At 47.4% G+C, this 19,764-nt stretch overlaps 1 protein-coding gene across 1 annotated transcript; it reads left to right on the top strand.

Annotated features, from left to right (window-relative positions):
- The first annotated feature begins 133 nt into the window (after positions 1 to 133).
- On the top strand, positions 134 to 18,716 carry Pmm2 (phosphomannomutase 2). The gene is made up of 9 exons (XM_028778352.1): positions 134 to 227; positions 5,255 to 5,366; positions 8,058 to 8,134; positions 8,855 to 8,946; positions 11,078 to 11,177; positions 11,304 to 11,379; positions 14,381 to 14,496; positions 16,781 to 16,904; positions 17,646 to 18,716. The coding sequence occupies exons 1-8, from the start codon at positions 147 to 149 to the stop codon at positions 16,880 to 16,882; spliced, it is 756 nt and encodes a 251-aa protein (XP_028634185.1). The 5' UTR covers positions 134 to 146; the 3' UTR covers positions 16,883 to 16,904; positions 17,646 to 18,716.
- The last annotated feature ends 1,048 nt before the right edge of the window (positions 18,717 to 19,764 follow it).

Below are 19,764 nucleotides of genomic sequence, written 5' to 3'. Positions count from 1 at the left end.
AGCTATAGCTTGGGAATTGTAGTTCAAATTTTTTATCCGCCGCGAGTGTTCTGTGAGCCACTAGGGAATCTTCCCATCGTGCCTTAGGGCTCTGGGGCTCGGAGCAGACCCGGAAGTTCCGGGTGGAGTTCCGGGTAGAGTTCCGGATGCCAACAAGTTTTCTGGCTGTAGAAATGGCCACGCTCTGTCTCTTCGACATGGATGGGACCTTGACTGCCCCGCGGCAGGTAGGCTGCGCCCGGATGGCTCGCGGTGGTGGATCAGAGCCCTTGCTGCCCTTGACCGTGGTAACGACTGTCCGGGAACTAGGAGACGCGGGTCCTGAGCGGGGTCCTGAGAGGGGTGCGCAGGAAGAGGGGCCAAAAAAGCCTTCCGAGTAGGAAACGTAGTCAAAGTCAGAAAGTTCGGGTCTGAATTTCTTCTAGGGCCCTCGGGACCGGTGACCTGGATTGAACTCCAGCTTCGGCCCTCTGACCTGCTGTTTCACCTCCCAGCTCTGTCACCTTTGACTGTCACGCAGGTTTTCAGCTGTCTGACCTTGAGCAAATCTCTTTCTCGGAGCCCTTGAAACCACTTTAAATGGGGCATTGCCTGTTGCGTGGGGTATTTTGGTGAGGATCACAGAAATTCGTGACAGTGCCTTGGCCAGGTCAGACCTCAAAAGTGAGCTGCTTCCACCAGCCCGTGCAGTAATGGGGACCCAGGGAGTAATAGTCTGTTTGCTGAGAGCATCAAGGATCCAGTGGGACTTTCTTCCGCTAATGGATCTTGTTGTTATGCCCAGAGAAGTTTGTGTAAGTTCGTCCTGGTGATGGCATTCTCTCTGCCTCCTATGCACAAATTCATGATTGAGCAGAAATCATTCAAACTTGAGACTGGGCTTAAGTAGCTTGTGTGTCGACACCTCTGCCCCACCCCTTTTAGATTTTGTGGACTGTGTTCCAGAACTCCGTGTTAAGTGTGTGTAACCCTAGATATGTCAGTCTATCTTTTTTTATTCCTTTGCAATTACATGTGTACAGTGAATCCGATCGTATTCATTCCCAACCTTCCTATGCTCCTTATGGAGAGCACCTACCCACACATCCCTCTTCCTGTGCTCCCTATGGAGAGCACCTACCCACACATCCCTCTTCCATTTTCGTGGCCTTTTTAAATTTTTATTTTAATACCTCACTAAGTCCAGTTAGTGCTACACACACACAACACACACACACACACACACAGCTATCCATCAAGTAATAGGCAACATATCACCCATGCTGGAATGTTAACTGACTTGATCTCTTCCATTCTTTCTGCCCCCTGAGCTGTGGCAGGGTTGATACAGGGCATTTATTCTTAGCACTTTGACCAGGTATGCATTAGCCACTGCCTACTAAAAAGAGAAAGTTTTCTTACCAGAGTTGAGAGCAGCGTTAGTCTATGGATAGAAACATACATATTTAGAAGGCAATTTGGCAAGATTTCCATTCAACAAAACAATGATAGTAGATTTCCCCATAGTGCCTTCGAGCCCCTGAGTGATAGGCTTGTGACCAAGGCATTAATTCCTTCCTGTGGAATAGGCCTTATATCCGATCAGGAAGTGATTTTGCTACCCCTAAACCAGTCATTCCACCATGGCACAAGCACACATTGCCTGGCAAGTCAGTGCTGTCATGTAGGATCCATGGCTGGGAAATCCACAAATGACTTTTCTTCCGAAGTGCCTTGCATAGCACCTTCCAGTACTATGAAAGCAAAACACATCCGTTCTGGCCTGATGTCTCTGTGTCTTGCAACCAAAGTGTGTTGTGTCTCCAGCAATATGGACTTACCATTTAGTTAGGGTAGGCGACCAAAAGCAGTTTCAGGAGCCTGTGTTGTTGTGGGGTCTTGGCTCTCTCTGGTCCACAGTTTCCCCTACCTGGAACTAAGTTTTTTGTTCTTTGTTTTTGTTCTTAATAAGTCATGTCTTGTAGGAGAAGACACTGTATACATACATATCTCTTACACTGATTTTCAGAAAGCTTTAACTACATTAGGTGTAGTTAAAGCACAGCCCTCCCTCTCGTCTACCCCACCCTCCCTTTTGGAGCCAGAGTTGGATCTACGACATTCCACCACAAGTTCTCCAGAGTCCTTTCTGGACTTCATCGCCCAACACACACTTATGAGTCAAGCCAGTAGTTACATGGGCAGGTGGCATAGGGTTTTAATCCCTGCAAGGGGATTTGAGAGTTCAGGGCCAGCCTGGGCTATAGAGAGAGTTTGAGGCAAACCTTTGGAACTTGTCTCAAAACAAAAGCCAATAGTAGTCTAGAGCTGGGAATCAGAATTCATTTTTTGTAAAGGGTCATATATTAAGTACTTTGTCTTTGCAGAACATGCGGCCTATAGTAACTACTCAATATTAGTGCAAAAGCCGCCATAGACAATATATAAAGAGTGACTATATTCTTATAAAACTTGATTACAGAGACCACTGAGATGAGGTTACCCCTAAGCCTTAGGACCTGAGTTCAATTCCTGGAGTCCACATGATGGAAAGAGAGAACCAGCTCCAACAGGCTGTCTTCTGATCTCCCCTTGTACATTATGGCACATGTACATGCATATACATACTAAAAATAAAATTATTATAGAAACTGCTATTCAGTTGGCCCTGGAGCCATAGTGGTTTGTTTTGGTTGGTTGCTTGCTTGGTTTTTGGTTTTTCAAGGCAGGGTTTCTTGGTATAGCCTTGCCTGTCCTTGAATTATCTCTGTAGACCAGGCTGGGAACTCATGGAGATCCACCTGCCTCTGCCCCTCTGCCCCTCTGCCCCTCTGCCCCTCTGCCCCTCTGCCCCTCTGCCCCTCTGCCCCTCTGCCTCGAGTACTGGGAGTAAAGGCATCTGCTGCCCAGCTACTACTATTCTAACATAAGGAAATTGAAATGAAACTAGTAAAGCCCTACGCCTCCGCCTCTCTCAGCTGCTGTGGTTCAAGATCCTGAGCTTCATCACACCTTAACTGTCCTGATTGTCATTTCCTTTTCCTGTGCCAGGGTGGAGCCACTCCAGGTACTAGATAAGCTACTGGGAAAGTGCTTCTGTGTCATGAAGTGTAAGATAGCAAAGGAGCCAGGTGATCCAGAATGTGCTTTCAACATTTGGAACAATATGCGTGCAGTGATCACAAGCAATTGTAACAATAAAAGAAAACTAATTTAGAAGAGAAGTTTCCTATATGTTGCATACTGCAATTAAAATATTCTAGCAACAGATCTATGTATCATCAGCCTTCCCTGCTTCCATCTATGTGCATGGTCAAACATCATTAATCACTGTACAATCTGGAAGAGGAAGAACAAGTTATCTTTTGTGGTGGCTGTTGTAACAGGATATGACTTCTGTGGGTTCCGTGTGATTAGCATGGACTCAGAGGTTTGCAAATTTCCTTGTTTTTATAGAAGTCTGTGTTCCTGGGTGCTTTCTTCCCTAAACAGTAAAACTTGAGATAAGCTTTAGAACAAAAGAGAACAGAAAGCTTCATGAATCATTTTCCAACTCTGGCATCCTAAACAATCTCACAGAGAGACCATTGACAAAATAGTGAGCAGAGTCCCTGTCACTTCAAGTTTCCTCTTGCTGAGTGACTTTAAACCAGGGTCATTGAGCTACTTCACCCCTTTGTATCTCAGCATGAAGGTCAAGGACGCCATCCTTATGATCAGTGTCATTATCGCACTAGTACTCATTACTGTATCATAGAGTTGGCATGCTCTTCTGTACAAGGCAGACACACACACGTTTATTTGTTGGTTGTGGAGATCGAGCCCATCACCTCGAACAAGCTGGGTAAACACTCTTCCTACTGAGCTATACCCCAGACCAGAGAGTGCACTCTCCTACTAAGCTATACCCAAGACCAGAGAGTCAGTATGTTGAAGTGTGGAAGCCACATAGTCTCTGTCATAGCTACTTAACTTCTCTGGGACAGAAGCTACCAGAAACACTTACATGGACAGTACTCTGCTCCAGTAATACTTATGGTTATTGGTTTAATGGCACACTGGCCTGTTTGACGCCTCCTGGAATCCACAGTTATCACCGCCTTCCAAATACTTTCCATAATTCTTTTTCTTTCACCTCAATTCCGTCTTTCAGGTTATTTTGTTATTTTAGAGTTCTCATCACAAGGATTGGTTATTTGTCTGTTTGACTTTTGAAATCAGCTGGTAAGCATGGGCATCAAAAGTATTTTCACAACCTCTTCACCAGCCCAGGGATGGCACCACCCACAAAGAGCTGGGCCCTCTCCTGTCAGTCACTAATTAAGAAAATGCTCTACAGACTGGCCCACAGCCCGATCTTATGGAGGCGTTTTCTCAGTCGAGGTTTCTTCCTCTCAGATGACAGACTATGGTTTGTGTCTATGGTTGACATAAATCTAGCCAGCACAGACTCCTATTTGTTTGTTTGTCTGTCTGTTAAAAGACACTTTTAGGAAATCTAAGCGGACCTTGACCTGCCCCTATTTCCCAAGTGCAGGAATTACAAGCTTGTGACACTATCTCCACGTCCGAATATTGAGTCATATACATATAATGCAAAACACCTTTAAAGAACAAAAGATTGGGGGGGGGGGCTGGAGAGACGGTGCTGTGGTTAAAAGCACTGGCTGCTCTTCCAGAGGTCCTGAGTTCAAATCCCAGCAACCACATGGTGGCTCACAACCATCCATAATGAGATTTGATGCCCTCTTCTGGTGTGTCTGAAGATAGCTACAGTGTACTCATAAATAAAATAAATAAATCTTAAAAAAAAAAAGTTGTCCTTTAAAAGAGTAAGCTAGACCTATGTAGTATCATAAAAAGATTACTACAGCATAGAATAAAAAAGCAAGTCATTAACCAGGACAGAGAATAACCCCATTGCCATACATTATCTGCTCATTTGAGAATAAAGGAATAACAGATTGATAGGTGCCTAGAACAAATGAGCGTGGTACTGCTACACCTGCAGTACTAGCTCTTTGTAGGCCAGGATGGGGGCATTCTTGACCCGGAAGTTCAAGGTTAGCCTAGGCAGTATAACACAACCCAAACTCAAAACCAACACAAAAGAAGGGGAGGGGAGGAAAAAAAGTTAATAGCCCCAAATAATACCTAAATATTTAAATTTTTCTACAGGCCTAGTAATACTGCTGGGCTTGTGTAAGCTGAATTGGTTTGCAGTTTTCATTTGATTATGTGACTCAAAATCACCCTGTTTTCCTTCCTGATCTAGAAAATTACAAAAGAAATGGATGGCTTTCTACAAAAATTGAGGCAGAAGACCAAAATTGGAGTGGTAGGTGGGTCAGATTTTGAGAAACTGCAAGAGCAACTGGGAAACGATGGTAAGTGCTCCCTACACTCTGCCCACTATTAATACTAAAGAAACTGCCGCCAGGCGTCCCTGAAATAACAAGCCACCATCACCCGTGGAGCACACTTTCTGCCTTCTCTGGGAAAACATTTTTTTGCCCTTATTTGGCCTTTACTTTGGTCGTATAAGTAAGTTCTGTGACAGACCCTTCCCTCAGTTGCACAGATTGACTCACCCTGCAGGGTGTGCATGCCTGTGTCTGTGCTTGCAGACCTCTTCTCCCTCCGTACTTGCTTGTCACTTCTCTGTCTCTTCAGCCCAGGCCCTACCTCCTGGCTTTCCCCCCACTCAGATTAGGAGATACCTCTGACCTCAGTACTTTGTCCCTGTTGCTCTGACCCAGTGTATTCCAGGGTTCCTTAGTCATGAGAGGCACTAGGTTCCCGTAGCACCAGTCTCCACACACAGGACTGGCACGCTAGAGAGCCTTTGTGATATGGTCTCAGTACGTAGCCCAGGCTGGGCTCAAACTTCTCTACTGTCTCCACTTCCTGGGTGCTGGAGTGACAGGCATCAGCCACCACACCCAGCTGGAGAGTCTTCTGGCTTCTTTCCTGGAGATGGTGAAACAGTGGGTCTCTAAGACCTGGATATCATATTTAGCAAGTATCCCCCCCAAAATTCTGGTGCCCAACCCTGCTTGTAGAGCACTGTCTTAAAGACTAAACTTAAGTCTTTGTTGCAGACCGTTATTTGTCTCTTTTTTCCCAGGACTTCTAGGGTAGCTAGCCTGTGAGAAGCAGTGAGCAGAGACATTGGTGAAGAGAGTTCTTCACTAGCTGTTGTAGTGTGGAATGCTCTCTGTGAACCGAGACAAGGGAATCTCGGATTTGAGGTCAGATGGGAGTACAGAGTGAAACCCTGTCTTCAGAAAGCAAAACAGCCAAGGCTTAGCAGATCACAGCACTGGCTGCTCTTATGGAGGACCCACATGGCAGCTCACAACTATCTATAATTCCAGTCCCATAAGGTGTACATACATACATAACCACTTTCACACATAGAATACTTTTTCTTTTTTCTTAAAAAACTGACATGAGTTTAAGACAGACAAGAACCTCACTGTTGTTCTAGAGTCAGGTTAGTACCAAGAACATATTGGGCAGGATAGTTCATTGTAGCAGGCCTAGAGCCGTCTCTGGCCTCTCCACTAGGTGCCAGTAGAGTGCATGCACACACTCAGCCAGTTTAACAACTCAAGCTGTCCCCAGACATTGCCAGCTGTGTCCTGGGGATCACATTGCCATGGTTGGGAACTCAGCATGTCTTAACTGAAAGTGCAAGTCTGTGGTCAGATCAGATCACTGGGAAGTGTGACTGGACTCATCTGCAGGACTCATGCCACTTCATCTTCCTCGAAGGTACTCTCTTTAGAAACACTAACAGCAACATTAAGAGGCGTATTCAGCCCAAGAAATCCTGTCACAGAAGTGTTTGCCATTCCTGTCTCCAGTGAACTTAACAACGTGCTCTGAGAGGTTTTATATGACTGTAGCAGGGCTGTGTTTCAGAGAAGATATAACAAGAGTTAAAATACTCATATACTAGAAGCCAGTTGAGAACTCACCTTGCATCAGCTTCATTGGGTGTAGTGGACATACCTGTAATCTTAGCCCTGGGGACTTGCTGTGAGCTTGAGGTCATGCTGGACTACATAATGAGTTCAAGGCCAGCATGAGCTTCACAAGGGCCTGTCTCAGAAACAAACAAGCAGGCACTGTAGCACATGCCTTTAAACCCAGCACTTGAAAAGCTGTACCAGGCAGATCTTTTGTTTTCAAGTCTAAATGAGTTTAAGAATCCTCTTTTAAAACAGCTTTTTAAATTTTTTTTTTTTTGGTTTTTCGAGACAGGGTTTCTCTGTGTAGCCCTGGCTGTCCTGGAACTCACTCTGTAGACCAGGCTGGCCTCGAACTCAGAAATCCGCCTGCCTCTGCCTCCCAAGTGCTGGGATTAAAGGTGTGCGCCACCAACGCCCGGCAAATTTTTATTTTTTATAAAAAAATTATTTTGGGGTTTAGGAGATTACTCAGTAGGTAAAGGCAATTAACAACACAAGTTCAGTACTCGGAACCAATATAGAAGGAAAGAACCAGCCCCCACAAGTTGTCTTCTGACCTACCCTCACCCCACACCATGGTGTGTAGGTGCCAAATGCACACGTACACACAAAATAATATGTAAATGTGCTTGTTTTTTGTTTGTTTCTCTGTGTACCCAAGGCTGGCCTCCAACTCAGAGATTCATCTGCCTTTGCCTCTCTTAAGTGCTGGGATTAAAGGTATGCCCCACCATAGCCTGGCCATAATATATAAATATTTTTTTTTAAAAAATCGAGCCTGGCAGTTGTGATCTGGAAAGCCTGAGAGCTGAGTGCACTACTGCCCTTTCCACTTGTTTCCTGGTGCTGGTTCACGGCAGTTGGAAGCAGGATGGGCCAGCATCTTACTTTACAGGCTGGAGGCAGGGTCCATCTGCAGCTCATCTGTCATCCCTCAGGCTCACAGTCAAGGCTGCTGCTGCAGTCTCCAGCCTCATGACGAGAAGGGCTGGCACGGCCCACAGGTGCTTAGCCGGGTCTTTGGTGGTGGGTGTTGAGGAAGGAAGAGAAAGGCAGGTTTCTGTTCAACACACCCTCAGTTTTATCTTGTTTTGGTTGTAGTGGTTGAGAAATACGATTATGTGTTTCCAGAGAATGGCTTGGTAGCGTACAAAGATGGGAAGCTATTGTGTAAACAGGTAAGTTTTTAAGTATGCAGCCCATTCTGGATCACTACTAATATGTCATAAGTAAGCCAACACTGCTGGGACAGCCAGTCATCCTAGGTACCTGGGCTAGAAAGTGAGTTCAAAACCAGCCTGGGCAGCTTAGTGAGAGTCCACATTTATAAACAATAAAGTGAAAGGGAGCATAGAGGACCACATTGTGTGAGATAAGCATTGATTGCCTCTAGGCACATGCTGGGAGCTCAGGGCTGGAGGGAGGGAGTTGTCACACTGTGTTCTTTGTTAAGTTTGAATTTTGTCTATGCAGCTGTTGCTTGTTTCGGACAGTGACTGCATCTTTCTAATGGCCTTTTAAAGCTGCTCGAGTCCAGTGTTTCTCTTAAAATAGCCAAAGCTAGGGCAGGCCACTCACCCAGGGGCTGTGAAAGAGAAGCTGTACGTAATACTAAGAGCCGCGCAGTGAGCTCTCTGGCCCTTCCGAGGAGCATGTGAAAGAGAGGGACCCCAGATCCCTGAGTGCTGAAGCAGAAGCAGCCTCTGACTGAGGCGCTGTGGTACCTGATGCTTCTCACCAGCAGGAGAGAGAAGGAGGTGGAAGGACAGCAGGGTATGCCGTGTCCCTGCTGGGTCAGCCTGCAGCTTCTGCAGTGTTAGCAGGATAGCTGCATGTGCCATGAAGCCACTGTAAAGTACTTCCTGTTATGTCAAATAACTCATGCTTTGTTCGCCTAGAATATCCAGGGTCATCTGGGGGAGGATGTGATCCAGGACCTGATCAACTACTGTCTGAGCTACATTGCAAAAATTAAACTCCCTAAGAAAAGGTGGGTTCACTCTTAACAAAGAGGCTCTTCTAGACCGTGGAGCTCCTAGGTGGAGAGTGGCAGTGAAAGCTGTCAAGTGTACACACACATATACATTACATGCACAACATACGTACACACACACACACATACATTACACACACATGCATAAAAAATACATACACACACAAGTTTTAAAAAGCGTCAGAAGTTTACAGTCTGAAAGTCTAAAGCTTTCAGACTAAAGCTTTTCATACAAACCAAATGTGTTTGGTCTGCAGTGCTTGAAAACAGTCCATGTTATAAGGGTGAAGGGTTGGCTCAGTGAGGAAGAGTGCTTGCTGCTCAAGCATGGAGAGCTAAGTTCAAATCCCCAGATCTCAAATAAGAAGTTAGCTTTGGTCACATGTACACCTACAGTCTAGGCACTGTGGAGGACAGAGACAGGACCACTGGAACTTGCAGGCCCTCTATCTAGCCATGATCGTGAGAAGACCTTGCCTCGAGGGGCATAAGCAGAGAGTGGCAGAACAGGACACCCCAGGACAAATGTCCTCTGACCTACATACATGCCTATCCTACCTGCTCCTCACAAAATATATATTTTTTTAATTATTTTAAGTCTAAAACTAAAGACATTTTTTTTTTTAAGTATCTAGCCATCTTCCCTGGAATAACTGAAACACTGTTGGTCTGGTTTATTTTCTGTGATCACAGCAGGCCTGAATGAGCAGACTGCCTCTGAATAAATCAGGTTTCCTGAGTCATTAGTGAGGCTCCATGGACCATAATCTCAGAACCTATCAGTGTCTTCTCTTCATGACATCAGTCTATTTAAGGCTCACTAGCAAACCAGATGCCCCGGAAGCAGACGTGAGACTCTAGGGAGCAAGTGCCCTGAGCTGGGCTCCTTCCCAGCCCTTTGTTACTGTCATGCTCCTGAGCAGGTGTGGGAGGAACTGTGAGGCATGTGCAGTGATTATCTTAGTAACACGCCCTGTTTACCCAGAATATACAAAACATCGTTTTAGCAAATAGTCCATGTAAAACATTATGACTAGTGAGACATGGTGCCTCAAGCTGTAACCCCAACACTTGGGAGGTAGAAGAAGGAGGACCATCCATCATTAGCTCCATGGCAAGTTCAAGGACAGCCTGGGTTACATAAGACCTTGTCTAAAAAGTAGGGTGTAGGGTATTCCTCCCCTGTGGTCCCCCCCACTCTTGGGAGTTCTTTCTTTTATTTCCTTACTACATCTCCATTTGTGTTGCTCAAAAAAGAAATGGAGCTGTTGTCTTAGTTTGGATTTCTATTGCTAAGAAGAGACATCGTGGCTGCAGCAACTCTTATAAAGGAAAACAGTGATTGGGGCTGCCTTATAGTTCAGAGGTTTGTTCCATTACCATCTTGGTGCTGGAGAAGTAGCTGAGAGTTCTACATCTGGGTCCACAGGCAGCAGGAAGAGATGGTGATACTGGGCCTGGCTTGAGCTGCAGAAACCTCCAAGCCCACCACCTATGACACACTTCCTCCAACAAGGCCGTATCTCCAATAATGCTACTCCCTGGTGACTAAGCATTCAAACACATGAGTCTGTGGGGTCATTTCTATTCTACCAGAGCTGAGGAGATAGTGCAGTCAATAAAATGTTTTCTGTTCAAGACTGAGGACCTGAGTTTGGTCCCTAACACCCTCAAAACAGCTGGATCCGGTAGTGCCTGCTGGTAGCCTGTGCTGAGGAGGAGAAAACAGGTAGATCTCTGGGGCCTGCTGATCAGGCCCTGTAGCTGAATAGGTAAGGTCCAGATTCAATGAGAGACCTTGTCTTAAAAATAAAGAACAACCCATGAAGACACCCACGGTGGACCTCCGGCTTCCAGTGTACGTTCACACATATTTATATGCATATATATCTATACACACACACACAAATCTGAGTGGTAATTCCATTTCCTTCCCATAAGTCTCCGTCCAGCTCAATTAGCTGAGCCACATTTTAAGTCTACAGTACTGTAGGGCTCAAAGCTTCCATGATGCATAGCCCATGAGAAAGCGGGGTCACATACTCATGCTGTCTAGAATGTAATGCTGCCCAAGCAAGTAAGGTGTTTTTGTATTTGGGGGCACCCCTTGTCCCATTCTCCTCCCCAGGGGAACTTTCATCGAATTCCGAAATGGCATGTTGAATGTGTCCCCCATTGGAAGAAGCTGCACCCAAGAAGAACGAATTGAATTCTATGAACTGGATAAAGTAAGTTCTCAGATGTATGTGGGGAACGTGGCCAACTCTTGAGAAACCATACAGCCCATGGCCAGTCTTTAAAGTGCTTCTGCTCAGTGATGCAGTGGACAATTGCTGTCTTTTTGTTTCTCTCAGAAAGAACATATACGACAAAAATTCGTAGCAGACCTGAGGAAGGAATTTGCAGGGAAAGGCCTCACATTCTCCATAGGTATGGTGCATACCCCAGCAGGCTCTGGTCCCTGTGCTCCTAGAGTGTCAGGGCTGCTGAGATGCTCAGGGTTACGGTGGGTAGCATGGTTACTACTAGGGAAACTAAGGTTCTCTTATGGGGTTCTTAGTCTCACTAATAAAAGACAGTAGAAAAAGACTGAGAAGGAATCATGAACAATTTTATTAGTTTAAGAGAAAAACAATACAGGTTAGGTGAAAATCCCAGAAGCCACCAGGAGGTGGGGAAACCGTGCGCGCAGAGTTAGATGTGGAGAAAAAGTAGACATGCTACTAAGAAAGGGAAGAGCACCCCAGACTGGAAGTGGCTGGTAAGCTGGGGAGTCCCACATGCACCCAGCCAGGCGGGGCATGGTCTCTTATAGCCCCTCCCTCTTTTGTATTAGGCGGGCTTTGTTCACATGGTGATTTTTTTTTTCATGCCAGAATAAGGAAGAGATTATAGGCTTCCTCTGCAAACTGGCTTCTTTCACTTGTTAATCTTTTTTAAAATTTTATTTATTCTATAAGTGTTTTGCCTACATGTATGTGTGAGGACTATGTGCATGTCCAGTGCCCAAGGGGGCCAGAAGAGGTTGTGGGATGCCCCGGAACCACTGTAACCACTGTGTGGGTGATGGCCTGAGTCCTGATCCTCTACAGGAGCAGCCAGTGCTTTTAACCCCTGAGCCATCTCTCAGCCCCAGTTTGCTAGTCTTTTTTTTTTTTTTTTTGGTTTTTCGAGACAGGGTTTCTCTGTATAGCCCGGGCTGTCCTGGAACTTACTCTGTCGACCAGGCTGGCCTCGAACTCAGAAATCTGCCTGCCTCTGCCTCCCAAGTGCTGGGATTAAAGGTGTGTACCACCACTGCCCGGCCCAGTTTGTTAGTCTTAATGTAGATTCTTTTACTTTCTACTCTACTGCCACAGTTATACAAGCAGCCTGTGGACTGCAGACAAGCAGCCACAGCAGGGCATCCCTAAACTGGAAGTGCTTTCTATGCTGTTAGGTCTGGTTTTACATCTGCAGCCCTCTGCTCTTCTCTCCTGCACAGAAAAGCTGTGTCTTGGTGTGATCAGTAAAGCTTCACACTTGTAGTGGAAGAGAAGCCTGGCTGAACTCCAGAGGAGAGGGACAGAGCCTCTCAGATGGAGACTAAGGTGTCTTGAAATCCTGCAGTGCTACCATCAAGGAACCATAGAAGTTAGTGGGTGGCTTTGAAAGAGAAGAATCAGACTCAGAAAGGAACAGACAGCTGTCCAGGCTCACAGCCTGTGTTGACTTCCCCTGAGCCAGCACTGACTCTGGTCAGAGTTGTGTCTGAAGCCTGGCTTTGCCTTATCACATGATAGCATATGCCTGTTAAGTTTTATGATTCTATGTCTGGTTTGTTGTGGGGAGCACACAGGCCACAGCACATGTGTGGAGGTCAGAGGACAGCTCTGAGGAGTCAGTTCTCTCCTTCCATCATGTGGGTCCCAGGGGATTGAGTTCAGGTCGTCAGACTTGGCAGTAGTCACCCTTACTCACTGAGCCGTCTCATGTATCCTTACCAGCTAAAAGCTTCAAACATGTTCCTTTCTCCTGGTAATACTATCAGCCTTGCCTTGAAGCCCCCTGGCTTTGCTAGCTTTAACATGAGAGTGCACGCTGCAGGAAGCTGTTCTTACAAAGGAACCATGTGTCATACACAACCAGGGAGATTTTCAATTATTCCCGAACTATGAGCGAATGTTTTTCTGATAGCTTTGAGGGTGTTTTGTTTTGTTTTGTTTTGTTTTTTTAGGGTTTTTGTCTGTTTGGGGTTTTTTGGTTGGTTGGTTGGGTTTGGGTTTTGTTTGTTTGGTGTTTGTTTGTTTGTTTGTTTTTGGTTTGGTTTTTTGGGGTTTGGGTTTTGCTATGAAACATACCCACACAGCAGCTAAAGAGCTTGCTCAGCAGTTAAGAGTACTGGCTGCTCTTCCAGAGGACCTATATTCAATTCCCAGGGTCAACATGATAGCCCACAACCATCTGTAACTCCAGTCCCAGGGTTTCCACTGACGAAGCTTCCTCGGCACCAGACATCCATTGGTACACAGACATACATGCAGACAAACCACGCATGCACATGAATGAATGAGAGGAGGGGGGAAGGAAGGGAAGGGAAGGGAAGGGAAGGGAAGGGAAGGGAAGGGAAGGGAGAAAAAACTTAACTACCTATATATAAATTATCTTGCTTGCATATGACAGACCTGCTGCCTACAGGATGGGCTCATTCAGCCTGCGTTTGACATTTTCCACCAATAGTGGTTTGGTTTAGTTAGGTTTTGCTTTTTTTGTTTGTTTTGTTTTTTTAAAAAGGTTTTCACTGGGCTGGGCGGTGGTGGCGCACACCTTTAATCCCAGCACTTGGGAGGCAGAGGCAGGTGGATTTCTGAGTTCGAGGCCAGCCTGGTCGACAGAGTAAGTTCCAGGACAGCTCGGGCTATACAGAGAAACCCTGTCTCGAAAAACCAAAAAAAAAAAAAAAAAAAAAATGGTTTTCACTGTGTAGCCCAGGCTTGCCTGGGATTCACATGAAGTCCAGACTGACCTTGAACTCATCATAATCCTCCTGTTTCAGCTTTGTGAATGCTGTGATGTCAGGTATGAACTACTGTGCCTGACTCAGGGTATTAAAGTGCTAGACAGGCCCGCTGGGTTAAGGGAAGCCATTACAAGATTTTACATAAGCCTCTTCCTTGGGAAAGCATCAAGAGAGTTGGTTGCTTTTAGACCCAGGTGGAATAATGCTGGGAAAAGCCGCACAGACCTGTCCAGAAAGTAGCAGTAAGTGGTGAACAAGAATATAAAGAAGAAAAGCAAGCTGCACTGTTTTTCAAAAGGTGTTAGTCTCCCTCCTTTCCCCTGAGGCTGTGCTGGGGCTGGGGCTCAAGAGCCCCAGGCATGCTAGGCAAGCCCTCTACCATTGAGCTGTACCCCTAGCCCTGCTTAGCCGTGCCTCCTCCCCATCCTGCAGGTGGCCAAATCAGCTTCGATGTCTTTCCTGAAGGATGGGACAAGCGGTATTGCCTGAGACACCTGGAACAGGATGGTTTTAAGACCATTTATTTCTTCGGAGACAAGACTATGCCAGTAAGTGGGAAGGTCTTCTGTGCTGTTTTGTGCCATCTTACACCCTACCTGATGGCCCTTCTAGCCTCCCTCCCCTCAGAGCTTTGAGTGGGTCCAGTGGGAGCAAGGCTGCAGATGATTGTCAGTGCCTTTTGAATTAAGTACCTGCACCACTGTTGCTTTATGATCCTGCTCTACCCTCCCTCCTGCGTTCATAGTAAATCGCACACCAGGGTCACAAACATGGGAAATGGGGAATTACCTGAGTCTGATGCACACTGTTGGTTGGGGACAACTGAAGTGAGCATCTGCCTAGAGTGTCACCAGAGAGTGCTGCAGACTGACAGGGAGAGCTTGCAGAAAGCCAAGTCAGCATAGATGAGGTCTGAGCTAGCGAATAAGCGGGGCCCCGAAGGAAAGGCCAGTGCCAGAGAAGGGTCCAGTGTAGCTGCTTTGGCAACACTGTGAAGCTCTCCCTACACAAGTACTTCCTTACTACCACCAGCCAAGGCATAAGATGGACTTGAGTACCAGCTACTCTCTGCCTGGGCTTGGGCTTGGGTCTCTGGTTGTCTTTGTCACGTCTCCTTGCACTGCCCCTGTCACCCTGTTGTAGGATCCTGGTTCAGGCATGGCAGCCACTCTGAACCCAGGAGGCCATCCATCATAAATGCTCCAGCCATGGAGCTCTGGTCCCTGTGACGGCTGCTCACCCTGTCAAGATGAGCCCTGTCCAAGGTCAGCCTCCAGCAGGGTCCTGGTGACAGTGGATTACATTACTTAGTGTGACATCCTCCAGATTCATCCTTACAACAATAAGAATTTCCTTTCTTAAGGCTAGGTAATCCTGCACTGTATGGGTACGCAGTTTACTAATCCGTCCATTGGCAGACTTTAAATTCTATTCTCTCAGTCACTGTAAGTAATGCCTTTGTGAATGCGAGCCTGTGGTTCATTGTGCTTGGTTGTTTATCTGTGAGCTGACATGGCAAACCCCCTTAGAAAACATAGGAAGCAGCCTCCGGACATTGTCTTGGGCAACAGAAGGCAAATAAACAAGCAGGCCTGGACCAGGCCAAAACACTGCTCTGCTCAGCAAGGAGACCACAGCAGGAGAAGGCAGCCTGTGGCTGGGCGGTGGTTCATACTCTCAGTCCCAGCACTTGGGAGGCAGAGGCAGGTAGATCTCTGTTTAAGGCCAGCTTGATCCACACAGTGAGTGCCAGGCCAGCCAGGGCTATACAGAAAGATCCTGTCTCAAAAAATCAAAACAAAAACCAAAAAAGACAGCCTGCTGCTGGGCTCACTCAGACTGCTGCCTACTTTGTAGTCCCTACCCTGCCTTCTTTCTTCCTGTCTGCTCTGATACTGTCACTGGGCCATTTCAGTTTCATTAAAGTCACATGACAGAGACCTGTGTCTGTAATCCCAGCCCTAGAGAGGCTGAAGCAGAGGACTTAAATTTGAGGCCAGCCTAACTTGGTCAAGATGATGATGGTGCTGCTGCTGCTGCTGATAATGATGCTGCTGCTGCTGCTGCTGCTGCTGCTGATAGAATAAGCTCAAAGCTGGGGAGATGGTTTATGGTCACATAGTTGCCACACAATCTCAACCTTTTCAGATCCCCAGCACCCATGTAGAAAGCCTGGCATAGTGGTGTTTATAATCCCGGCACCGGGGAGACAGAGACAAGTAGATCCTAGGACTCCCTGGCCAGCTAATCTAGCTGGTTCATTGAAAGACCCTGTTTCAATAAGATGGAGACCAACTGAGAAAGACACCCAGTCAACCTCTGCCTATAAACACATAGACCACACAATTGAATAATTCAATTCCGTCCCCCTCTCTTACTGGCCACAATTCAAGTGCTCAGTTGTCCTATGTGGCCAGTGGCCGTGGGCAGACTGAGCAGCCATGTTCACTGTCACGGTGTAAGCAGCCCCACTCCAGGCTGCCTACCCACCAACACTCCTGTGACTTGCAGAAGAAATGTGAGCACAAAGACAAATTGATAGCTAGGGGATACTGTCATTTACTGTGCTTTTCACTAGAAAAATAAGCCTTAGACAGATCTTCACAAAGGCGGCCTGATGACTTTCGTGAGCATAATTACCTTTTCTGAGCTCGATTGCAGTTCACAAGAAGGTTAGACAACTTGCTCATAGCAACTAAAATGTCATCCTTTTCTTGGAAACCATGGGAAGGTTAACTGAAGGAATGTCACTAAGCTAGGACTGTTAGAGTTGCAGCAGCCATGGACCAGGACAGAGCCGTAGCCTTCTGCTTCTGTTGTCCTTCTCTACAGGGTGGTAATGACCATGAGATCTTCACAGACCCCAGAACTGTGGGCTACACAGTGACAGCACCCGAAGACACAAGCAGGATCTGTGAGGAGCTCTTCCCGTAACACCAGACAACAACACTGAAAGGTCACTAAGGGTCAGGGGTCACTTAGGGTCAGAGTGGAAGTCCCTCCACACATGTGCATGGCCCCAGACTCTGTTCTTAGTGGGTCCAATCACACGGGAGCTAGAGGTCAGCTCACTGGGCTTGCCAATAGGCCGCACCTTCATCCAGAACCAGCAGCAGCCCCAAGAGAAAGAATTTATCAGAAATGGCTGTGGCTGGGTATCATGGCTTGTGTGTGTAATCTGTGCTTTGAAGCCAGCCTGAGGTACAGAATGAGACCGTGTCTCAAAACAAAAAGATGGTGGCTTTGGGTTGGGGTATAGCCTGTAGGACACTTGCCTAGCATGGATCCCAGCCTACACCTTAGGGACCTCAGAGACAGAAGTAACTTCTGCCAGTCCCTTCTCCCCACCCATGGTCTAAGAGCTAGCTGATAGAATACATGCTGCCCTTTGAAAATTTCCCATCATATGATACAGGAAAAAATAAGAATGTACCTGGGTCCATTATCCTTTGAGGAACTTAAGGTGTAGGTTCGGGTGGTTGTGGTGGATTTGGGGCAGGGGGATTCTATTTTGAAACATGGTCTCACTGTGTAGCTGTGGCTGCCCCAGAACCTGCTGTGTAGACCAGGTGGGCCTTGAGTTCAGGGTCTTCCTGCCTCTGCCTTACAAATGCAGATTACATGCACCAACACCAGCTAAGGTTTAAAGAAAACCTGCAACTGTCAGTGTTCAGACTCGTATCTTACCACCAAACAGGGGCATCCGATGATGAAAGAGTCAAGCCATCCAGAGTTACCCATCTGGGATAGAACTGAAGACTTCTGTGATATGCTCCCAGTCTGCAGGCTGTGGTGGAGGCTGGGGCATGAAGCCACTGTTCTGCGAAAGGGTTAATGTTTGTTTTCAAGCCAGCCTCCTGTCTGTGAGCTGCAGACCACAGTGTGGCCTGCCTGAGAGATAGCTGGCCAAGTGACAACTGATCCCACAGTTTGTCCCTCCATTGGCCTGGCCATCTCTATTTGCTACATCTTAAAGCCAGACTGCTCTCCTGTCACCAGCAGGATGGTAGGACAGAGGACCCAGCGAAGCAGAACCTTGTCTGCGGTCCTCTTTAACCCCCAAGCTGACCGACCCAGGTAACAGACCTGAGGCATCAGAGACAGCTTGGTGGCAACAGCAGTGGGAGCATGCTCTCTGGCCTCTTCTTGGAGGGTGCACATGCCTCCTCCAGAACCTCAGGGACAGCCCTCTAAGAACACTTCCCAGGCAGCTTTCCAGTGCCTAGTAAACGGTTCTGCAGCCTGGTTCCTCCTCAGGAGCCTCTGCTGCCCGCCCTTTCCTGCCTCCAGACACCATGTGCTTCCACTGCCCTACCCTTGGCTGCCCACACTGGCACCTGCTGCTGGCCCCTTCACCTCTGTCAACCCCACAGGAGAGTGCCAGGACCTCACCCTGTGGCATCCCTTGGATTTTATGAAACACATACATGGTGCTGAAGGGACAGCACCATTCCTCGCTTCTCAGTCTGATCACTTTAACCCTCATGTCAAATGGGTATCTATCCCAGGTTTGCAGAGAACTTGGGTTCTCAGAGCGTCTTTCCCCACTCCACTCTAGTGATGTTGGAGCCCCTAGCTGTCCTGGCTGTAGCAGTTCGCAGCCAGCCCAGAGGCTGTGCTCTACCTGCAGGTCCGGTGCCTCCCACTGTGCCAGGTAGACTCCAGGCCTTGCCAGTTCCTACAGTGGCTGTCACAGACCCCCTCCCTCATTGTCTTCATTCAACTCTCCCGCCTAATAAAGGGACTCTGCTCTCTAGGCATTGCATGATCATGGCTAAGTCATACATGTGTGGCCTTGCTGGTGGGACTGGTGTGGCTGCCCAGGTCCACGGACTACTTCTGCTACTTCTGCTGGACAGCTGTGGCTCAAGGCAAGCTCTGGCCTCTGTCAAGAGTGCAGTACTACCAAGTAGGGATTCTAAAGGACTTGGGAAAAAAACCCAGAAAGTTGGGTAAAGACTACATCCCAAAAAGCAAGCAGAGGTTGTACCTAAGCATCCCAGGGCTGTGTGAGAGGGTGTCATCAGTCCTGCACTAGCTGCCCATCCAGGACTCAAGATCACCAACTTTTAGGAAGCCCCAAGAAAGCCTAACAGGAAATTTAACAAGATGTTTGGTTCCCATGTAGAGGCTCTGTGTGACCGTAGGTGTCTCCAACCATGTTGGTGGGAAGACAGAGGTACTGAGGAGCAAAGTCATTATGTTAGCTCCTAGGCCATCTAGGCATGCACAGCACTGACTCACTTTCCTCTTCCTTCCCCGAGGCTGGGCACACCTACTGTCACACCAGTCAACTTGGAGAAACCCAGGGATGATTTAATGGAATCATCTCATCTTGTTTGGCCTTTCCCTGAACAGGCTTGATGGGCTGGTTATTTTCCCAACCACTGGGAGAGTCACAGATGCATCAAAAGCCCCATCCCTTGGTAAAGCCACCCACCCTGGGCTGTCATTAAAGCCACCCCACCCTGGGCTGTCATTACCCTATCACCAACCTGCCACTCCTCTGCTCCAAGACAGCTGTTCTGAGCCACAGGACCTATAGGAGGGGCAGCCTCCTCTCATTCCCCCACATGGTCCCTGGAGAGCCTCAAGGCCCCCTTCAAACATCTGCAACAAGAACCCCAAAGACCCTTCTCACATTTACCTACACCCCACGTGCCACCACAGGGCATTTGCCTATAATCCACATTAACAAACTGTTCCAGAGCCCAGTTTTCCTGGGTTGGATAGTGACGGGACCTCATCGGTTGTAAGCACACCGCAGAGAATGTCTGCCATGTGCTTGGCAGGCACTCTGACCTCCCAGAACCCCT

Source organism: Grammomys surdaster, unplaced genomic scaffold (genome assembly GCF_004785775.1).
Source record: "Grammomys surdaster isolate TR1022 unplaced genomic scaffold, NIH_TR_1.0 334, whole genome shotgun sequence".
NCBI lineage: Eukaryota > Metazoa > Chordata > Mammalia > Rodentia > Muridae > Grammomys > Grammomys surdaster.
Note: the sequence above shows the minus strand (reverse complement) of the source record. Positions and strands in the feature narration are given on the sequence as shown.

Bases quoted from the DNA above. Each gene is read 5' to 3' on its own strand.
- Pmm2 (XM_028778352.1), top strand. From the start codon at position 147: ATGCCAACAAGTTTTCTGGCTGTAGAAATGGCCACGCTCTGTCTCTTC. The intron at 228-5,254 runs GTAGGCTGCGCC...TTCCTGATCTAG, and splicing joins CCTTGACTGCCCCGCGGCAG to AAAATTACAAAAGAAATGGA. The intron at 5,367-8,057 runs GTAAGTGCTCCC...TTTTGGTTGTAG, and splicing joins AGAGCAACTGGGAAACGATG to TGGTTGAGAAATACGATTAT.